Raw genomic sequence first — 23,771 nt, 5'->3', positions numbered from 1 at the left:
TGAGATAATAAAAATTTTTGTCCTTTCTTTGTCTCTACGTAAAGAAAACTTTCAATGAATAATTGTTTTCAATGAAAAATTTTTCATTTCAATGAAAAATTTTCAATGAATAAAAAAGTATTTATAAGTATATTTATAAAAACTATTATATAAATGTATTTATAAAAAATATTTATAAGTACACGTACTTATAAATATACTTATAAATACCTTTCTATTCGTTGAAAATGTATTAAAATATTTTCAATGAGTAAGTATATTTATAAAAACTATTATATAAGTTTATTTATAAAAGATATTTATATTAATATTTTGTAAAAAATATTTATAAGTACATGTACTTACAAATATTTTTTATATATTATATAAAAAATTAATATATAATTTATATTGATATAAAAAATTAATTTAAATACAAAATCAATATATTAATAAATATTTCGAATATACGAAAAACGAAATAAAAAATTTTTTCAAAGACTGACATAAATATTGCACATATCTAAACTATTGTTCGTTTTTGATGTTATCTCATTTACACCTGTATATTTCTATCAAAGAGAGGCACGTTTCTTTTTTACACGGTAGAAGCTCGTACAACTTGACTCTTGCCGAGAGAGGTTGAGCATTTAAGAAAGGGTCAAGAGTGCATACGAGTACAAAGAGAGAGAGAGAAAGAGAGAGAGAGAGAGAGAGAGAGAGAGAGAGAAAAAGAGAAGGGTTGAGAAACTGGTAAACTTTGCAGGAACATAACCGTTACCGTAAGAAAATGACGAAGTGGTACTTTGCGCTTCGCGTACAGGTAGATTCATCTATGCGGTTATCTTTCATCTCTCTCTTATCAGAAAAATAATATTCCATATACAACCTCGACAACGATTACTTAAACCGTTTGTTTCAAGGGTGTTTATTTTCCACGTACTAATTAAGCGTCTTGTTGTATTTAATTACTCGTTTCACTTATCACACTTATTATGTTCCGTAAGTAAAAACATGACTATTTTAACGAAGTCTGTCGTTCATTAGACAGATACATTTTAAAAGATAATTTATATTCCTCAATTCCTATTAAATAAGACAGTGATAAATTCTGTTTGATCCTTGTTGTTTTAATTCGATGTAACTTACTATAATCGGCATGATTTCACTCGCACGAACATTTGTAATTTTATAGATAAATATCAAAAATACTTTGTATCTCGAACAAATATAAAATTTTATAAATAAATAATAAAATATAAATAAAATAATAAAATGATAATAAAAATAAATATGTATAGTTTCATAAGGATTGAGATACTGAAAGAAAAATTTATTGGATGATTTAAAATGATGGATCATTTGAAAAGCCGATCCAAGCATATTCCTTCGAGTAAAGGCTCCGTTAAGCCCACAAAATTGCCGGGTTTCGTTCATCCACACTAATTCAATAATATCGTTGAATCTATTAAGCGGATAGAATCGGAGATAGGCATAGGAGAAAGGGAAAACGGTACAAAGGTCTAATATCATCTCGTAATGCTTCTTACTTACCCACCATAACTCTCTCTCTCTCTCTCTCTCTCTCTCTCTCTCTCTCTCTCTCTCTCTCTCTCTCTCTTTCTCTTCTCTCTCTTCCCCTTTAATGGATTTCCATGGCTACCCTTCGAATTTTGTCATATTCGCGTAGGAGCTATGAAATCGGTCGATGTTCGAAGTGACGTAACTCTTGTCTCGTCTCGGCGAGGTTTATTAACATCGTAGAGAACTGATTCGATTATACGTTCCTTGCAGACAAGCGATTAATTGAGCACTTTATTTGCACGTGACTCTACGTAGTACGAGAATTCTGCTTTGGAAAGCTACTCAAATTTTCTCTTTTACTTTACTTCTCTCTTTTTCTTTCTTTCTCTTTCTCTCTCTCTCTCTCTCTCTCTCTCTCTCTCTCTCTTTCTTTCTCTTTCTTTTTATTTTTCGAGCAATCGATTACCTCTCTTCGAAGGAAGCGATTCACTTTTCTCAACGACACTTTCGATAAGAGAAACGGAACAATAAATACGCTTCGTTCTGGTGTGAGTTCTGTATAGGTGAATCTATGGTTGTATGGATCTTATGGATATATATGTAGGTCAAGCCCGAAAAGTTTTACCAAACATATCGGTACGAAGGAAAAATTCTAGGCATTTCTCAGAAGCGAACGTAAAATGTGACCGAATATCAAATATTTCCGAGGCATCTCGAGATACATATGTAGGTATGTATGTTATATATGTATCATATTTCCAGGTTCCGAGGAAAGCGTATGGCGAAAGCCAAGCTATGTGAAGATCGTAGCTCACAGTATTAACGTTGTATCTGCGAGAGCAATAAATACGTATGTTACAAAATCCAAGGATACGTTCCTCCGATTGTACCATCCTTTCGACTTCAGGATCATACTAAACGCTCGATAGAATTTAACGAAAACTAGGACAACGTGAACTATCTATTTTCTTCTATTGTTCTTATGTAAAAATATATATCCGGCTTAGATATTTTACGTTACAACGATAAACGTCAATCTATATGTATATTTTAATATTAAAAATAATCAAAGAACCTATCGATATATATATATATATATATATATATATATAATACGTACGTATGTCCCATTTTCTATAAAAAGAATTTGTCATATTTTCCATAGTCAATTTCCAACAACATGTCACTCGGAAAGGTTTCATGTCTTTTAGACTTCTAAGACATGATCGGACGTACGTGACCACTAAGCCGTTTACTACAAATACGAAGAGGAAAATTCTCGAGGGAGAAAAAGAGAAACAGAGAGAGAGAGAGAGAGAGAGAAAGAGAGAAGGAGATAATATAACCAGGTCTCTGAATACGCGCTCTGCTAACCCAGTAAGAGTCTCGACTCGTATAATAAATTGACAGATTACCTCGCAGCTGGCCTATCCTTCCATGCCACACCCGCTTTTCCTCTTCTACTTTCTCTCTCTCTCTCTCTCTCTCTCTCTCTCTCTCTCTCTCTCTCTCTCTCTCTCTATCTATCTACCTCTTCCTCTTCCTCTCTCTCTCTCTCTCTCTTTTTCTTTCTCCTTCTCTTTCTGTACTTATCGTTTTAGCTTACTACTATGTTACGACGTTGTTCCATCTTCTTGGATGAGAAATGAGGTTAGTACATTCACCGACTCCAGGGAATCCAAAAGAGGAACGACGCCTCTGCATTAATCCAATCTTTCCTTCTTCCGAGCCACACCAAACTCGAACTTTTAAATCAACGGCACACCTTTTGAATAATCGTAAAATCTATTCGATTTTTAATTTAATCGATGTAATCTTGTCATCTTTAAATCAACTTTCGTCCGACTTATTATCAATAAATGAAATCTAACGAAAGTGAATATAACAAATTTGAAGATCGAATATGTATAAATGCAAAAGAATATATGAAAGTTTATATTAATAAGATCTCAATCTTACTTCAATCTTTTTTTTATGTTTAACTTATATTTCTTTATGTTTAATTTATACTTCTTTTAAATTTATATCCTTAATTTTTTGGGTCGCTTTATACATGAATAGTTATATATATATATATATATATATATATATATATATATATACTTGTTTAATGATTAGTTTATACATATATAGCAACACAAAAGAGTTTAAAAATACTTTTTAGGATTAGATAGCTCGAAAGAGGCTCGAGACTTTTTTGATAAATGATTTCGCTCGTCATCCTCGCTGTCCACGTTCTTTTTCCAACCCTCGAACCCCACCGGTATTACCATTTTTAAAGAGATAACAAATGATACTGATAATAAAGCGCATTCAGAACGAATGGTCTGTCGTCATCGTTGTAGTCGAGACGTCGGACGTTCTTTTATTTTTGCGAGTATGCGTCGTTCTCTTTTTCACACCTTCCGGGACTGGGAGTACTTTCTGCTTCTCTATCCTTCTCCAACCCTTGCAATTTTCTTTTAGTAGCTCGTCTCACTTCGTGCCTACGAGGGTGACCCGCGACAACACACAGCTTCCGTCCTGGATAATTTATGAACGTTGACAGGGTACGTGCGTTTATAGAGAGACCGGATGATCGATTGGCTTTTTCAAAACGCTTTGCGTTTCGTCTCGAATACATGATAAATGAGAGAAACTTTTGTTTATATATATATATATATATATATATATATATATGCATATATACATGTATGTATACATATATATATGTAATGTATATATACATGTATATATATGTATGTATGTATAATATATGTGTATAGGTATATGTATATATGTAGAAAGAGAGAGAGAGAGAGAGAGAGAGAGAGAGGAAGAGAGAGATAGAAGAGAGTTATTGATTCGAGGTCGAACCTTTAGAGTGGTGAGCAAACGCGATGATTGATACAGCTATTCCTCGATTTGGATGAAAGTAAAATTATTCGTTGAATCGGAAAACTAAACTTTACAATTTTACACGGTGATCTCTTCACAAAAAATTTTTATCCTCGTTCCGAATATATTTCGAAAAACAACAAAAAAAGAGAAGAAAAAAAGTTGAAGAAAATGGGAAAAGAACATAGAATAAGTGGAATACGAAAGATCTTATATCGTTGATTTATATCGATATCGATAGGTGTTAGAAAAGGGAAAGAAAAGCTGAAAGGCAAGTGAGTCTTTTAGGAAGGCCGAGTTCGAAGGTCATTGTTTAAAGTATTCTTTATCTTCTCTTTCGTAAAGAAAACGAGAAGATGGCGTGTCTCGGTGATCGCTCGCCGATTCAAATGAGCTCTAGGTATCGCGATCTCACGGATCACCCTGTTTCCACGTGTACGATCCATTTTCTCATGAATAATGCATTTTCCAGGAAAAATCGATATGCAGATTGCAGAGTGTACCTACCTACATCTTATCCTCTCTCTCTCTCTTTCTCTCTCTCTCTCTCTCTCTCTCTCTCTCTCTCTCTCTCTCTCTCTCTCTCTATCACTCTCTTACTTTCTCTATACCACCGTCTCGCCTTATCCACAAACAGCAAACATTGGAATACGTGCATTTAGGTCAGTGGAAATCGTATCCTCTCTTTCATAGACTCACTCTTCTCTTCGGTTCCTCTACCACCTCCCTACCCTCCCAATCTCCTCTTCGTCGTTTCCTTACTCTTCCAGGTTAACCGTGAATCGAAAGGAACGTCGAATTCCGGAAGGAAGCCAACGCGATCCTCGTAGGCGTGAAATTGAATTGTCTTATTGTCGGTAAACAGAGAACAATCGGGATTATCGAAGAATAAGACGTATGTATGTGTGTGTGTGTGTGTGTGTGTATATTCAACTTTGAATCAGAAGAACCGAAAGAGAGCATAAATCTTATCGGGCAAAGTTAGAAGAAATCGTGTAACACGAAGCTTACACAGGCCTTTCTCTTACGGTTGCTATGCTGACTCGTTCGATACTCTTTTCTTAAAATCTTGAAATAGGATGATGGAAAAAAAGATTTTTATTGACAGGAGTTGATATTGTAAATCTGTGGATATATAGATCATGTAAGGGTATAAGAAATATATATATCAAATAATTATAATACTACATATATACTACATATATACATACATACGTACATATATATATATATATATATATTTTACATACATATAATCTTTCCTTCTCTACGATAGATTCAATTATTTTCTTTTTCCCTTCTTCCTTCTTTTTCCTCTTCAAAAGAAAAAAAAAAAAGAGTACACAGATCAGTACATTAATTTATATTAAAACTATAACAATTTTCTATAATACAAACAACGAATCGAACATCTGTATCGATCCATCGTTCAGAAACGTTACACATTAGCCCACATCGATAATGACGCTTTGGTTTCGCTACGTCAACTACGGTTAATTGATTCGTGATAGTCGAAGCCGTCTATTGTCGGCGCGCTCGATTGGCGAAAGGGTGAACCGTAGAGATGAATTGTCAGAGGGAAGGGGTAGGAAATACACGCACACGTTTAGTATCGTAAATTGGGTCGCGTTTGGTACACGATGGGATTGCACGATTTAATTGTACGGACGGAGTGCGATGCGGCAAAAATTTCTCTTGTTCTTTTCCGTAGGTGTAGCAGAGCAGTCAGATAGCCAGCTACCAACGTCATCAAAAACTCTATTTGTTTCGTTGGTGACGGAGGTACCATCACCGTGTCTCTTTTTGAAACTGTCGTTGTGCGAGCCACCATCTGATGAGATGAATGTCAGGTAAACGTGGCTTGGACGAGCTATGATCGATGGATTTTCACGAAATATCCGATATCGAATTCTTTTTGCTAGTAAAACAACAGCCTTATTTATTTCCTCATTTTCAAATAGAAAATGTCGGCATGAATGATGACCAAAAAATATTTTTAAAGATCCTATCTTTTCAAGATCGAGTTAAACTAATTCGGAAACTATCGATGAAATAATCAAGAAAGGAAAAGAGGGGGATTCTAGATTTGAAATAGTTTAAATTTAAATCTCACGTTTTTGAAACTCTTCGTTTGGTTTAATGGTTAATAAATAAGCGAAAAAGCTAAGAATTAGTTAGATAAAGACTAGCCAGGTCGAACATGCGCGACACGTTGCCCTTGATAAGGGCCAGTCGTATACTGGTTACCTGCCCTTACGATTACTGCGTTTACCTTTTGCTTGTGTCGCTTCCGGCAGTGATATCATTTAGATTTCATTATGAGCCTACATTGGTGCTATCTTAATGGCAAGTAAGAGTGTAGTACGACTAGAGTTAATGTAAGAAGTTCGATAATCCGCTTTCTACTTGCTATACCAATGAACCTGAGTGTATAATGAAGCTTACAAAGATTCGAATAATATCATTCTTTTCGTCTACTTTATTCTTTTTTTTTTTTTCTTTTTTTTATTATAATTCCCTGATTACAATTCCCCTTTTCTACATGATCCATTCGAAACGCAAGAACTATATTAACACATTTTTCAAACGGTCACGTAAAAGTACATAGAAATTTTCCATTCTATAATTTAACAGCCGGTCACGTAAAGTTACGTCCTTTTTTTTTGTATACTTTTTTTTTTTTTTATTGAATACCGTTATAATGTTATTAGTTAAGTTTTATTTGACTAATAAAATTATCAGATATGTTTGCGAATATTTTCTATGCTATCAGTTCAGTAGTGATACGTCGGTAATCAATTGTTCTCATTAAATATAATAAATGAAATAAGTTGAATAAAATTGAAAAAGAGGTAAGTACTTTTACGTGTTATGATCAATTAAATATCATTTACGAGAACAACACTTAAGTCTTGAGTCATCAATTGTACCAAAAAAATGTACTATTGGTATATGATGCATTACTCGATTGTTAACGTAAGTACAATGGAAGTATATCATTCGTCTGGTGTCAATATGATTTAGCAATTAGAAAAAAAAAATTAGAGAAAATTAGAGTTAATAGAAAAATGAATATTGTAATGTAAAAATGATTTCTCGTCAACAGCTGATCATTACATCGTCTCATGAATAGCATTTGTTACTTTTACATCAATATACTATACTTACAATTTTGGTAAAATCGATAATCTGAGTTTGAGGTGTTTTTCTTGTTAACCCTTTATAACGTCATGTAATTTTGAAGTCATGTATGTATATCTAATCTATCATCTATGCATATCTAAATATCTAATTTATCATCTATGCATATCTAAATATTTTATTGCAAAAAATCTTATTACATTTTATCTTTATAGAATTATTTATTAGTTCGTATACAAATTTTTTAATGTTTTTTAAAGTCTAAGTTGTAACAATATTATATTTTAATAATATATAGCTCGTATTTAAAATATAAAATAAACATTTTTATCTCGAATGGTGTTTGTGAGAAAAATTATGTAGAATTATCGGGTTTCGAGGATGAAATATTACGGCATTTATTGTTTTTTATTTAGTGAAAAATTCAAGATCATTGCCGAATCAACTTTATTTTTTTCTTTTTTTACTACATTTTTTATAATGAGAAAATATTTTATATAAAAGAAAAAAAACAAGTAACTTTTGTCTGAGATATTTTTTTATCCCGAGCTTGAACGAAATCAGATTATAAAAAAATTAATAGTTAAATCATTACTACCATTATTTTTATGAATTAATTAACAATTATGAAAAAAATTATATAAATAATAATTTTGTCGATCTTTTTAATCATTTTCTTATCATTTTACAATCGTAATTACTATGTGTACGATTTCTACTCGTGACAACAACAAAAAATTATAGTAAGGATTTAATTATACTATAGATCAGAGATCATTGAATTGTTTCATCATTATTGTACTATGAATAGAGTTGTATAAATAATAATTTTTTCTATGTTTCTTAAAGATCATTTTCTTATTATCTTACGATTGTAATTCTATCTTCACAGAAATGATTCAACATAGAACAGAATTATGATCCATCTAGGGAACGATCTTGGACTATTCTTTTACTCTCTTAAGAAAAAGAAAGATTCGTTATATCTTTGTTTAAGAGTAATTCGAAGAATGAATAGCCCTAAATCGTAGAAGAATCGTCGTCCAGGCTCTTGGGTAAATTAAGGGCCGTATATAAAAGACATTTCCGGACACCCTCAATGACGGTAATAACACTAACTTCTCGTCAAGTCACGTTGGAAAACCCTCGAAGGATTCTATCTGTTGTCCAAGGAGAAATAGTATTTCGAACGTTTGTCCACGATGAGTAAAGATTCGTTCGATCGAGGGAAGAAAAAAAATATATAATATTGTCTCTCGAAAATGAAATATAATCGTTCAATTATGATTCCTCGAATTTTTCGACTCTTCTTTGAACAAAAGTAAATAATTCGCAAATAATTAATATCAAAAGTAAATAATTCAGAGAGAATGTTTCAAAGATCCTTTTTTTTTTTTTTATGTAATAAATTACTTCGATAAATTAAAAACGATTTCAACAAAAATTTTTATTCGGTAATAATTTGCAGAAGAGGACAATAATACGAATTTCAATCGCAAACGAATGATCACAAACTTCGGAGAAGAATAAAAAGAAAAAGGGTGGAGGAAAGAAGAGAAGGATCAGTGGGTCGTCTTAAAAAGGTCGAAGAGGAAGCAGGAGGTTATCTAAGACGTGATCCAGCATAATGCGAGAGCAATTTGGTGAATGGAGTTAATTCAATGGCGGCTCTCGAGCACGCCTCGGCTTTTCTCCACGGTACTCTTTTGCTACTGACGAACGTTAATTTCCGTATAGATGTGGTCCAACCTTCTTACCACTTTCAAATGCTTTACTACTTTATTCTTCCTTCGCAACGTGTTATTCTTTAACGAACTCAAATTCGAAAAATTTTTCACATTAATCAATCTCAACATCAATTAATTTCTTTATAAAAATGTTTACAAATGGATAGGTATAGATTATGTATTATTTTTTAACGAACTCATATTCGAAGGATCTTTAATGTTGATCAATTTCAACGTCGATTCATTTTTTTATACAAATTTTTACAAAACGATATTTCTCAAGATTATTTTTTAAAGCCACAAGGAGCCCTTGGTTTTCTTTTCAATTCATTGGTAATATCGAAGCTAAAATAATTTCGTCTTATTGTTTCGTTTTTCCTTTTTTTTAAGGAGTAAAAGCAGGTCTTGTAATCTTTTCTACTTAAGCTGGTTTTACACGAAGAATATACAGTATTATAAATATACAATATATTATATAGAATATAAATATAGAATATTTAAGTACGTCAATGGGAGGGTTCGTATTAGGATTTTCTTGAGATACAGTATTGCGATTCTGATTTTGTATATTACGTAATCTTTAGTCTTTGATGATACTTTTCATACGAAGTCGGCGATCAAAACGTTGAAATAAATTGCTTCATTCGCACGATAACTAAAAAGTTATCATAAAAATTACAAATAAAGTAGTTTATTAGTAAATAAAGTTTATTATAACGTAAAGTTATTATAACGTTCCAAAAAAGAAAAGGATACTTAAGTATATAAATTATTCTTAACTAACGAATGAATGATTGACATAAGAATAAATGAGAGTATATTTCATTTCTGAACATATAAATGAATATATACGTAGCTTGGCAGATACGTATTACGTTACGTGTATCATGATAAACGTATCTCCATGAGATTAAAAAAAAAAATAAAAAAAATAGAAAGAGAGAGAATAAGAATAAGAATAAGAGTAAGAGTAAGAGTAAGAATAAGAATAAGAATAAAAGTAAGAATAAGGGTAAGAGTAAGAGTAAGAGTAAGAGTAAGAGTAAGAGTAAGAGTAAGAGTAACAGTAAGAGTAAGAGTAAGAAGAAGAATTAGAATAAGAATAAGAATAAGAGTAAAAGTAAGAGTAAGAGTAAGAATAAGAGTAAGAGTAAGAGTAAGAGTAAGAGTAAGAGTAAGAGTAAGAGTAAGAGTAAGAGAAAGAGTAAGAATAAGAATAAGAATAAGAATAAGAGTAAAAGTAAGAGTAAGAATAAGAGTAAGAGTAAGAAGAAGAATTAGAATAAGAGTAAGAATAAGAGTAAGAGTAAGAATAAGAGTAAGAGTAAGAGTAAGAGTAAGAGTAAGAGTAAGAGTAAGAGAAAGAGTAAGAATAAGAATAAGAATAAGAATAAGAGTAAAAGTAAGAGTAAGAATAAGAGTAAGAGTAAGAAGAAGAATTAGAATAAGAATAAGAATAAGAGTAAGAGTAAGAGTAAGAGTAAGAAGAAGAATTAGAATAAGAATAAGAGTAAGAGTAAGAGTAAGAGTAAGAGTAAGAAGAAGAATTAGAATAAGAATAAGAATAAGAGTAAGAGTAAGAGTAAGAGTAAGAGTAAGAGTAAGAGTAAGAGTAAGAGTAAGAGTAAGAGTAAGAGTAAGAGTAAGAGTAAGAGTAAGAATAAGAATGAGTAAGAATAAGAATAAGAATAAGAATAAAAAAAAGATGGAAGCATTCATGGAGGAAAGAAGGGGGAATCAACGAAAAAAGAAAAAATTGAATAAGATTCGCATTAATGAGAGCCGCTCAACACGCTTTGCCGTTTTTAATTAGAGAGAAAGAAACGTACAAGCGTCCAACATCGGTAGTTCAATGATTGCAACCGGCTTTCTGTTTTAGACTAGGAAATCTGGGTCGAATGAGAGAGAAAGAGGAAGGAAAGAAAGGGATGCCTGATATTCATTCGAATGGAGTGAGAAAAAGCCGTATGACAGAGAGGGAGATAGATAGAGAGAGAGAGAGAGAGAGAGAGAGAGAGAAAGAAGACAAAAGAGCCAACCACGGAGAATGACGCGAGCAACGAAGACCGCGGAAAGGCAAGAGAGCCTCATTAAAATAAACTACATTATTTTCCAGTCGTAAAATAGAAGTATAAAAAAGCGGCTAGAGGTAGACAAGTAAAAAGGGCAGAAGAGGAAGAGAGACAGATACAGACAGGCAGTCAGAGAGAGAGAGAGTGAGAGAGAGAGAAGAAAAAGAAAAGAGAAGAGGAACAGTGCTCCAGTGAAAACTGTTTCTCTTTATATTGTTTTCTCTCTCTCTCTCTCTCTCTCTCCCTCTCTCTCTTTCTCTTTCTCTCTTATGACCCTATAGATGGTGCGTCAACGTTCATCTTTTTCTACCTCCGACGATGAATGGAACTAACGGGCTTTGTTAGCATTGTTATGGCTGGCAGACAACGCCATTGTTTCCTTACTGGCCACCTGTGCTTCTACTTTACCTGCCGCGACTTTACTCTGCCACCGAATCTTCTTTTCTTCTTCTTTGTCTATCTTCTTTTTCTTTTCATTTACTTGCTCTTTTTTATTGTTTGCGGTCGATCGAAGTAGTTCGGAAACTCTCGCGAAATAAGTTCGACCGTCAGCGAAAGTGAATCTTCCTTAAACTTCTTTTGTTTCTTCTTAACTCGAAGTTCTTAAGAGTTGAACCATCTGACGTCGCTAATCTACCAATGAAAATAGAATATCTCTTGGTGAGAAGAAAGAACAGAAAGATGATAACAATTAAGATCCATGAGACACATTCGTTAGTTATAACCCAATAAGAATATTTCGATGTCGAATATTTCTATTTTCGTTACTTTTTAATCTCATATTATCGGTACAAAGTACTATACACTTTTGTAATTCCTTTCGTAATTAATGATTCAAACAATGAACGAACGAGAAAAAGAAAGCGAAGCGAAGCAAGAATAGAAGAAAATAACGATGGTGTATCATGAGCAATTAGCATTGGATTGTTGAACAGAACTTAATCCTCGATTTGAACGGCAGCTGCTAACAGTAGTAAAGTTTTGATGTCTCCTCCTCCTCCTACTTCTATTCCTCCCTTCCTCTTTATCGTTCAAAATCGAAGGCGATGACGATCGAACCGGTTACCGTCGACGTGGACAATCGATGTCGGCCATCAGTTGCAGTTTGTGCTGGCCGGTTATGCTCGGGACAATTGTTATTGACAAATCGTAATGCCGGTCATCAGTCATGACGGGAACAGGACACCCCCTGACCGTGAATGTGCGCTCGCGTGCACGTTTCCATCGTCGTGTGGGTTCGTAGTCGTGTATTAGAGTAGACATGCCGGACCTCGAAGGGTCAGCGTTAATGTCTCGGAGGAGAATGGCAAGCTTCAATGCGTTCACATAGTGGATTTGATTCGCGGTAGATTAATGGAAATTAGCTGAGAGACGAAGAGACCATACGTCAATATACGTAGTATAACGCCCTTTGACCTTAACCAATCGATTCTGAGAATGATAATGTATTCGAAATCTTTCGAGTTAAATTTACTTGCCGATGATAGAGATTAACACGTCGCTTAACTCAATTCGATAATTATGATTTATGGGAGTTAGCGATCGATCTGACTTCTACTAACGGAAATTCAAGTTATTCCGGATCAAGAAGTTCGAAGTAGGTAGTAAAGTTTGAGAAGACCTTACAGGTGTCAAGACGATCGTTATGATACCGAATTGTGCGATTACTTACGCCGCACCGGAACATTATGCTAGGTGATCGCCTTCGTAGCACCGTCTTAACTTCTCCCCATTGATTCCCCATGAGACTACGAGTATGATAGCATCGTTAAAATCATCATCATCCTGCGAACAGTACTATTTTCGAGATATCTCGGATGAGTCAAATAAATCACAATATTCAAAATCGTATCTTCGAAACGTACTCGACATTTAATATTTCTGCATGCTTCATTAAAACGAGTTTTCATTTTCTTTTCTCGAGGTTCTTGTCTTTGAAGATTCTATTCCTCAGAAATAATTTATATATGTAAAAAAAAAAAAAAAGAAAAAAAGAAAAAAGAAAAACAGAGTGATTTCGTTAAAAAAGTAACTCTCGCTTTGCGAGATCTTTTTTTTACAAAAGAAACGAAACGAAAATTAAAGAGAGATACGATTGACAATAAGCCGTATATTCAAAAAGGATTAATTTCTGTTATTAGAAATTAATATTCTCTGGATATTTTAGAGGAAGAGTAGCGGTTTAGGTGGGTTTAAAAGGGTGCCAGGAGGTCTTCTTCGGGCTTATCTTTATTAAAATCGTAATATAATATCGCTTTCAATGTAGGGGATATCTACAGAGAGAGAGAGAAGGTTAGCTTGGCCGCAAACCTGTCACAAATCCTTGCTTGCGACACGCGCCACTAGCCAGCGATGATCGTAAGCATCAGGAGGATGACGTCAGAGCGCTCAGATGCAGGATCACCTAGGGTGTCCTGGGACGTTATGGTCTGTCGCCTCCACCCTTCTCTCTCTCTCTCTCTCTCTCTCTCTCTGTCTCTCTCTATCTCTCTCTATCTCTCTCTGTCTCTCTTTGTCTCTCTCTCAGAGATCACAAATCAGGAATAACGATATATGTAATATGTCAACCTCTGACATGTAAGTTTCAAGCAATTAACTGATCATTAAAAAGCCATAATCACAAAGCTTCTTTTCTTTTTATAGATTTCTTTTATAGAGAATCTACTTGAACGTTTTTATAACATCGACGTGATAGAAATGTACATACGTTAGAAGCCTAATTGCTTGAATATATAATTTTGGTTGATTCAATTGAGCGATGGTATTGTTTATCGCACTATGCTTCATTATGGCGATCGTAAATTCCGTGGCTTTTAATTATTTCCCGGATAAAGGCAAAAATCGTGATTCTGTTATTACGTTTATCGGCTTTCCAGCGTTACTGATGTAATTAACAATTACATCGATATCAACGAAAAGGCGATCACTTTTGCTCGCACTGGGAAGTATCACCGTAGTGAATGGCTCTTAATTACGATTGACCAATAAATGATAAACTAATACGTCATAATTGTATTGCTTTGGGCGTTGACCTCTATTATTATTCTTTTTTTTTTAAATATTGTCACGAATGATTACATGTATGAATAAAAATGATGATTTATGTTGACATAAGCGAAATCTTCGTAGATTTACGTTCATTAAAATATTTCTTTTCATTTTTAAGTATAGGGTAAGTTTGTCTATGTAACGTTTTATCGTAGCGTAGTAACATACTAGTTACATATTTACAGTAACGGTAGAATTGTACAGACACGATTTATCAATTAACTTATTTTACTTATTTTATTAAAAAAAAAAAAAAAAAACATTGATTTTGAAACGTCCAGTTTGTAGTTTGTCCGGTGACTTCTACAATATTATTCTTTTTTTAAATATTCATAAATGATTACATGTGTAATTACATGAATAAGAATGATGATTTATATTGAAATAAGCGAAACCTTCGTAGATTAACATTCATTAAAATATTTCTTTTCACTTTTAAATATAGGAGTTAAAAATTTTGTGTATCTAGCATTTTATCTAGCAACATATTCGTTATATATTTATGATAAGTGTGATAAGGGAGTGGACATGATTTATCAATTAACTTACTTTACTAAATAAGTATATTGATTTTAATATGTCCACTTTGTAGTTAGTTTAGTACACGATTGCGTTTAACTCTTGGCTCGTACACCTTAGCGATCTAATCGTTTCCTCGTTCTGAAGAATCTTATTATCAAACTCGTTTATACATTATAGCAGATTTTTATGAACTTCCTTTAAGATCTATATATAATAATATCTTCTCGAATCGAAGAAAATACGGAAACGTGGTACATTTAATCGTGATGTTTGATTCCATTGAAATCTATTCGTGCTTGTATGGAAGTCGTTGTCCATGTAGTCTTCCGGATGTTTCAAGGGTAGCGTGAGTGAGTGAGTGAGTGTTTGAATGTATGTTTGCGTATGTGCGTGTGTGTGAGTATGAGGAAGAGTAAGAAAAGGAGAAAAGGATGAAAGATCGTCTATGTCGATCGGAATTGTGGACGAGCTTGGTCTTTTTCGGCCAAGATGACTTTGGTCGAGCCAAAGAAATAGAAGAAGACGAAAAAGAAAAAGAAGAAGAAAAAAAAGAAGAAAAAGAGAAAAAGAGATAGTTGGTGAGGTTCGACGTGGTTTTCGCGAACGAGATATCGCATTATTCGCGAGTGAATGGGGGTAAATCAGGGTTTCGTAGAATTTGCTCGCAAAATCGGTACTTCCCTTGAGTCGTTTCTGTCGAGGAAGCGAGAAAGAGAAAGAGAGAGAAAGAGAGAGAAAGAGAGAGAGAGAGAGAGAGAGAGAGAGAGAGAACCAGTGAAGAAGAGGGTGGTTAGATGGAGGGGTGCTTGCCTACGGCAGAGCGGTCGCCTTGGGAATTCAATTATACCAACGGAACAATGGTACCCTGCCGGTAATGAAGGTACCGTCGTCGTCGGGAGGTCATCAGATTACTTGGTATTTACAATATATAAGCCGGATGGTTGGCAAAAGTAGAGAGGGGTCGGTCCTCCTACCAACGTCGCGACTTCTTTTCGATTCTCTTTTTGTCGTCGAGCGCGTACCATTTTTTTCCTACCCCACCTTTCTCTTTTTCTATCTTTCTTTCACTCTGTCTCCGTCTCTCTGTTCTCCTTTCTCCTCTCCCCCTCATATTCTCATTCACTCCAATTTTATATAGCCCTTTCGTTTCGCTGCTCAATGCTCCGGAGAATTTTTATATAACGATCGAACGGGCCATTTTCCGATATTACGCAACGATTGTTTTGCGAATTAGGAAAAAGAGAGAAAGAGCCAGGGATGAATTTAATTAATCGACGTGGCATCGCGACTCGTCGAGAACGATCGGCCCGATAAATTGAGCGTTGCGAGAGGGACTCAGTCACGATTTAAAGCAATCGTCTGAATAAATATCCGCCGTGGTAAGCGTAGAAAAAAGAGGGTAGTTTTCCGAAGAGAAAGAGAAAAAGAAGGAAAGAGAGAATGAGAGAGAAAGAGAGAAGGAAAGAGAGATAGATAAAGTTTTTTTGACTTTAACGGAGAACGAGTTTTGTAATTACGTTAAAGGGTAAATGAAGAAGGGAAAGGTCCTGGCTCGCTTCCGCTCGATTGGCCATGCGTTTAAAAACGGGAATGGATTCCGGTGATGATTTAAAAAGGCTAAATTCGTTACTCACTTCTGTATTCCTTTTTTCAGTGTTCTTTTTTTCCCTCTTCTTTCGAATTTCCACTTTTATTTCGTATTCTTGTTGGAAAGTTGGTTTAGATCGTCAACGTAAATTTTCCAAACGTTGAACGCGTATTAAGCTTTCTATTTCGCGATTCCATTATACGTTTCTGGTACAATTTCTAAATAATAATAGAATTATAAATAACGAACATCCTCCTGCGTTATCAGCACGAGTGACCATAAATAAGCACGTAATAACGATATTAAAAAGTTCATATTCATTCGGAATCCGTATAATACCAAAATGAATTTGTTAGAACGTGTATCATTTCTATGTGCTATTTCATATGATAAAATTTAACAGGGGTTTAAAGTATGCCAAATATTTAATACTTTTTTTCCGTCGGAGTATTTCAAACGTATAAAATACAAAAGTTCCAAGCCCGTCCGACCTTCGAGGCTCGCCTTTATTATCATCGTCCTTTAATTTTTTAAATTAAACTTATCAATTTATCGAGTTTCATCAGTTGGCCGTGAAAATTGTTGGAATCTGTAATATCGAAAGAAGTTGGCGGATAAACAAAAAAATTCGACTACACCCGATCGTGGCTTGAAAATTTCGAATATTACATAGAGAGTCTACGAATAGAGTAGCGTTCGTTAAATGTCGAATCGATGCTGCTCGACGTGTACGGTATGTTAGTGTCAAACAAATATTTAATTAGCTCGTAATTCGAGAACCGTCTATTCCATCGGTTGATCTAACTCACAATTCGTATGCATTGGAAGGGAAACGAGTAGGAGTAATTCTGATAATAAGAATATTTTATTCGTTTTATGTATCTTCATATAGAAGAAGAGTTGATAGGTATCATGAAAAAAAGCAAAAAAAAAAAAAAAAAGAAATCACGAGATCACATTGATCAATTATTCATTGCATATGAATAGGATAATGTTCTGACTCACGAAAGAAGCTGCAAATTGAAAGATGTAAATCGAGCTTCGTAAGAATGCTTTACGATGTCTCTATCATTCTCTCTCTCTCTCTCTCTCTCTCTCTCTCTCTCTCTCTCTCTCTCTCTTTCTCTTTCTCTTTTTCTCTGTTTCATTTTAATAACATCCTTATAACAATTTCTCCGTCTCGATCTCTCGTAAAGGCATGCAGATCGCGCAGGAAGGATTCCTTTAACTAGCTGGACATTAAGCGAGATACTTGAAATATATTCAAAAGTCGAAACTCCTGCAAAGGAAAGCTTAAGTATAAAGAAAAAGAGAGAGAGAGACAAAGAGAGAAAGAGAGAAAGAGAAAGAAGGAGAAAGCGTGTGGAGAAGAGTCGAATACAAAAGAATACTTGCTAGCATTAACATAGGACTTCCGATTTCCACTTCTCTTTCTCATTTTCTTTCGCCTCACATTGAAAATAGGAAATTGAAATTAACATAGAAAGAAATGAAAAGAAAAGAAAAGAAAAAGAAAAAGAAAAAGAAACAGACAAATAAACAAAATAGAAGAAAAATAGAATAGTATAAAAAGGACGATCCTTATTCTTCCGAATGGACGACGTGTCTCGTTAATATGGATTTTACTAACGATCGAGCTAATTTGTATACTCGTCTCCATTCAAACGTGACCCCTTCGTGAAACGGCGAGCGTGGAGACGAAAGAGGTTTCACCATATATATACTATGTAAATGTATGTATATTTATATACGTATACATGTATATACATATACAAGTGCATAAAAGCCAATGGGAGAGACAAAGAACGCGAATGGTTCAGTGCCCGTTGTAAAGACCCTTTTCCTTCTCTCTCTCTCTCTCTCTCTTTCTCTATTTCTATCTCTCTCTTTCCCTCTTTCTCTCTTTTGCTTTTCCTTTCTCTCGCTCTCGAAGGCACTCGTTTGTAGTTCACCTAATGGCCAGCTCAAGGATACATTTACATGAAAATACCGAGAAAGATGCTTAAGTATTATCGGTCTGTCTCACATTGCCTCAGGATGTTAGAGAGGTAAGCGACGAGATAACGTCAACTATTGAGACAATTAGCGGTGTAGGTGGATAAAAGAAGACTTGGAATATTTGAAAGTGATGTATACATCTATCATTTGCATACGTATCTGTGTGTTTTTGTATTACTTTCTATACGTGTACATTAATCCAACTATTATAAAAAATTTTTTTTCTTAAAAATATATTACATTATATCGTATACGATTTACTATTGAAACTATTGAGATAATCAACGTTGTAGAATAAAAGAAGATTCAAAATATCTAAAATAGATTTATGTGTCTGTCTGTATTTGTATTGGTGTGTGTGTGTGTGTTTTCTATATCTGTATGTCTGTGTACATAAATCCAACTGATATAAGAAATTTATTCTTAAAAACGTAATACATTATATCGTGTACGATTTATTATAAAATATTAAGGCAATTAACGTTGTAGATGTATAAAAGAAGATTCGGTATATCTAAAAGAGATATATATGTGTGTCTGTGTCTCTGTACATTAATCCAACTAGTATAACGAATGTTCTCTTAAAAATATATCACATTATATCGTAGACGATTTAATCAAATGACGATTTGTTTAAAAAAGAAAAAAAAAAAAAAAAGAAAACATTCGTTCGTAATAAAATGAAATGAACATTTCGCATGTCCGATGATTCCCGATAATATTCCAAGGGAATAGAATCACTTTGAGAAATTTGGAGGAACGTCAGGATAATGTCGTTTCGATTGATCGTCTCTTCGCTTTTCTCTTCTCTCCGTAAATTCACTTCGCGAAGTACCGCGTGCGGTCGAAGAGCGGAACGAGCACGTCGAACGATTCGAAGTAGCCCTTCGCTTCTCGTTAAAGGATTTCGTGGATAGATACGAGGTACAAGGAAGGGATAGAGAGGGGAAAGGGGATAGTTGGAGAAGACGAAGGCGTGCGGATTGCGGCAGCAGTCGCGAGCATTTACGCGCTTCGCAGCCGCAGTGCTGGTAGTTCGAAGTTGCCATTCAAGGCACGTAGATTGCTAACCTAACTTATTTAGCGGTTTTAGCGGTATTTGATTAGTTGAGTGAATTTCCGAACTGTTTCAGCTCTCCGCTCGCGTGCTATCGTCTTCGTCTTTCTCTCTCACTTTCTCTTTTTTTCTATTTCTTTCTTTCTCTATCTCTCTCTCTCCCTCTCTCTTCCACTCTATCTTCTCATCTTTTTTCTCAACTTTTTTTTTGAAAAACTGAGAAAAGAGAGAGAGAGAGAGAGAGAGAGAGAGAGAGAGAGAGAGAAAGAGAGAGAGAGAGAATATATGACTTCAAGAAACCCATGCGAGAATATCGATGTCGTTTTCAATTTGAAGCTTTTCAATATATACGATAATTATATTTTCGTAAACTATAATTCTTAATAATATTAGAAATGAGTTTACTAATTGGGAGATTTGTTCATTGCATACTTTGTGATTACTCGGATCGTTTTACTTTTAGAAAACAATATCTACATTATTGTATTACATAATCGTATATGTAGACTTTTTTTGATCGATGTTAATAAGAATATCTCACAATACGAGCGATAGATGTTGTATAATAATTTTTAGTAATATTAGAAATAGGTTCATTAATTAGGAGATTTGGAAATATTTTGTGATTATTCCCATCGTTTCACTTTTAGAAAACAATGTCTACATTATTGTATTACATAATCGTATATGTAGACTTTTTTTTATCGATGTTAATAAGAATATCTCACAATACGAGCGATAGATGTTATATAATAATTTTTAATAATGTTAGAAATAGGTTCATTAATTAGAAGATTTGGAAACATTTTGTGATTATTCCGATCGTTTCACTTTTAGAAAACCATGTCTACGTATATACATATATCAAATTCTTACTTCAAAGTATTCTTCAAATAACTTCACTTTTATGTCCTGCTTGCAAATGATTTATTACGATTTATTCCTTCTAATTTCAATACAAATCCTAATTATTTTTGATCTAATTCGTTAGATACATTCATCTTAAAAGCTTTCACATCTTCGTAAATGAAATTTAATCTTCGTACGTTTAATATCTCTTTGATATACACAACTTTTTTCTACTTGCACATTCATACATTCCCATATACCTTGACCTCTATCTCTAAACACATACGTATCCTCATTCCTTCATATATTATATCTACCCCATATATCTTCCCATAAGTGAAGCAACGTTTAATGTTGACTTACCTTGCGAGTAGTTCATGTCCTTTTCTCATGTACTTCGATGGTTACTCCTTGCCGGAGTATCGCTTTCACTAAGGATAAACTGTGACACCTGAAAGAAACGAGATTATCGATTAGTTCAATCGAGTTAAAATTTTGCAAGTTCGTTATCGAGAATTAATTCTTAAGAAGAAGGAAATGAATAGCTCAATGACGTTAAAATATTTATCGACATAAATCGCTGACTTAAAACGATAACCGAGCATACATTAATCGCTATCAACAAATTAACAATTTACTTATTAAATTAAATAAACAATACAATTATTAATTCGCGATGTAACTCGTGTTGTACAAAAAAGAATAAAAGTTCAAAGGAATAAACCTGAAAAACAAAAAAAGACAAATGGAAAAAAGTAATTGATAGTTCACATCGATCAATATCCTCTTTCCTTTTTAATAAAGAATGTCATATCGGTATAAAATATAAAACATATTCTTTCAACAGCAATTATCCGACGAGACACATGAAAGGTGTGTTCACATTAGAAACGTCGCGCTAACGAGCACAGCGATTTCTCTCGTAGAACGTCATGGACGTAAAATAAAGAGGAGATCGCTTCGTAGCTAGGCCACCACCGGCACCATTGTCGTCGACCTTTTCCTTGTCGTTGTCCTGAAAGAGGAACGAGCATGAGAGAGAGTAAATTAGTTCCGGAAACTATTTCGAAGCCGCTTTAACGTCCGGCGTATAATCTAGGAGACTTCGCACAGGAGTTAACTCTCTCTCTCTCTCTCTCTCTCTCTTACTCTTTCACCCTTACTCCCTCTATCTCTCTTTCTCTCTTTCTTTCTCTCTTGATTCGTTCTACTCGTTGTCCTCGTCCAGGACAGCGACGTATCAGCACGAACGAAGCTACTCTCCGTGCCGTTCTCCCTTCGAAACGCGAAACGTTCGAACCTCGCGTGCTGCAGCTTCTTAATGGCGATTGGAATGTCGTCTAATTAAACCGAAATTATCGATTTCGTAGTGGACATAGCCGACGGCTACACGCTGCGACCGGCCGGAACCTAAATCCTTCTCCGCATTCCATCCATCCTCGCGAATCCGTCGTTAATGCATTCCTAAACATTCGTCCCTCGATCTCTCTCTCTCTCTCTCTCTCTCTCTCTCTCTCTCTCTCTCTCTCTCTATCTATCTCTCTGTCTCTTTGTCTCTGTCTCTGACTCTCTCTCTCTCTCTCTCTCACGTGCGCGCGCTGTTACCAATCAAGAACTACAGCTATTTCGACAGTGGCTCGATAATTAAATTCTTTATAAGTTTCAATAACGACGACACGGATTAAAATCAATTTTTTTTCCATCCCTCCTCTCTCCTCTCATCTCCTCCTTCTCTATCTAGATTCTCCGATAGTCTCTTTCTAATAACGATTGTTTCAATGAAACTATTTTTCTAAGTCTATTAACTGGAGTTGAAATTATATGTTCGATAATGCCTTTCTTTCTTTCCCAAAGGTCTAACATCCCCACAGAGAAATCGTCGATTGGAAAACGAGGTACCTCGAGAGTGGCTGATCGACGGAACGTCGTTAAATCCCCCTCGGTGACCGCAATATACGAGGAGGACTTATTGGCTAACTAAGCCAATACTACCGCAAACGCTCTGTCCATCTGGCGTGCTAATTAGCAACTTGCGATAGGAAATGGCGATTGGCGTGTCTAATATTCAAAGGTATTACCTAACTTATTAGAATTTCGATCCTTTTTCGAATAAGTAAGAGAAAGTATATACTCTGTGCGACTATAATCGATTGTAACATCTTCACACACACGCACGCATACACACACATATATACTTGTTATTAACTATATAAGTTATATATATATATGTTATATATAAAGTTTTATATCATATATAAAACATATATAACTTGTTCGAACGAATAGGCACTTTCAATAATATATATATGTTTTATATATGTATATATATATATATTGTAAGTTATATATAAAGTTATATGTATATATATATGTATGTGTGTGTGTGTGTATAGAGTTGAGAGTGCCTATTCGTTTGAACAAGTTACTAAAACGCGTGAAGGTAATGGACACTTAGTTTTCTACTTCTACCTTGTAATCAGGCCCTATTGATTTTAAGCAAATTCGACTTGGTGGCAGTTTCGTGCGTAAAGTATTAAATCTATTTAGGATATTTATCTTTCGTTATGCGAAAGCAAAAGGTTACCCTTAATGATAAGAGTTTTCTTTAAGAAGTTCAAAGTCTACCGAGTTTCATTCGAGAATATAATTGTTTTTAGTCATGACAAAGTCACGTCTTCGTGTTTCTACCATACCGTGTCCAAAGTTATTCTTTTTATCGCTTGTTTATCAAGTTCACCGTTCAAGAGGACATCTTTTAAGAACTGGAAGATGACTTATGAAGAGGGATAGCGAGGATAGGATCGAAGATATATTTGTCTTACTTTTACGAAGGGTGATACGATGGATATCTTCCGTGATGCAGCAAGAGAGAAAGGGGAGACAGAAAAAGGAAGAGAGAGACAAAGAGAGAGAAAGAAAGAGAGAGAGAGAGAGAGAGAGAGAGAGAGAGAGAGAGAGAGAGAAAGAAAGGAGGGAGAAATAAAGACAAAGAATAAAAGACAGTCGGACAATTAGCGCAAAGTGGACAAAGTTTTCTCAGTAAACATCACTTACAAAAATACAATCGAAACTCGTGGCAATCGTAAGATGCATCTAAGAGTTCCTAGTAGGATATAGACGACCCCTGAAATAATCGGATAATGTCAATTGCGCGAGAGGATGTTCTTTTTTCCGATGAAATGGGGAAAACGAGAAAATATGAAGAGGGATAGAAACTTCGTGGATATACGATTCGATATGCTTAAGATAAATTGATACGGGATGGATTATTAACAAATAAGTTATATATCTATTTATCTACACACACACACACACACACACACACACACACACACACACATACACACGTATACATACATATATAAAATAATGTTTTCAGAAAGGGAGAA

General features: G+C 34.4%; 1 protein-coding gene across 8 annotated transcripts in view; it reads right to left on the bottom strand.

The window, feature by feature from the left end:
- Window positions 1-23,771, bottom strand: part of LOC122627550 (teneurin-m) — a 674,747-nt gene that overhangs the window by 441,282 nt on the left and 209,694 nt on the right. For all 8 annotated transcript variants that reach the window (XM_043808712.1, XM_043808716.1, XM_043808715.1 and 5 more), the window contains exon 2: window positions 20,746-20,833. In XM_043808712.1, coding sequence (XP_043664647.1) covers window positions 20,746-20,761 — 16 coding nt within the window. In that variant the 5' untranslated portion in view covers window positions 20,762-20,833. The remainder of the gene's footprint in view (window positions 1-20,745; window positions 20,834-23,771) is intronic.

Source organism: Vespula pensylvanica, chromosome 3, assembly GCF_014466175.1.
Source record: "Vespula pensylvanica isolate Volc-1 chromosome 3, ASM1446617v1, whole genome shotgun sequence".
Taxonomy (NCBI): Eukaryota; Metazoa; Arthropoda; class Insecta; order Hymenoptera; family Vespidae; genus Vespula; species Vespula pensylvanica.
The sequence above is the reverse complement of the archived record's forward strand: the minus strand, read 5'-3'. Positions and strand labels throughout refer to the sequence as shown.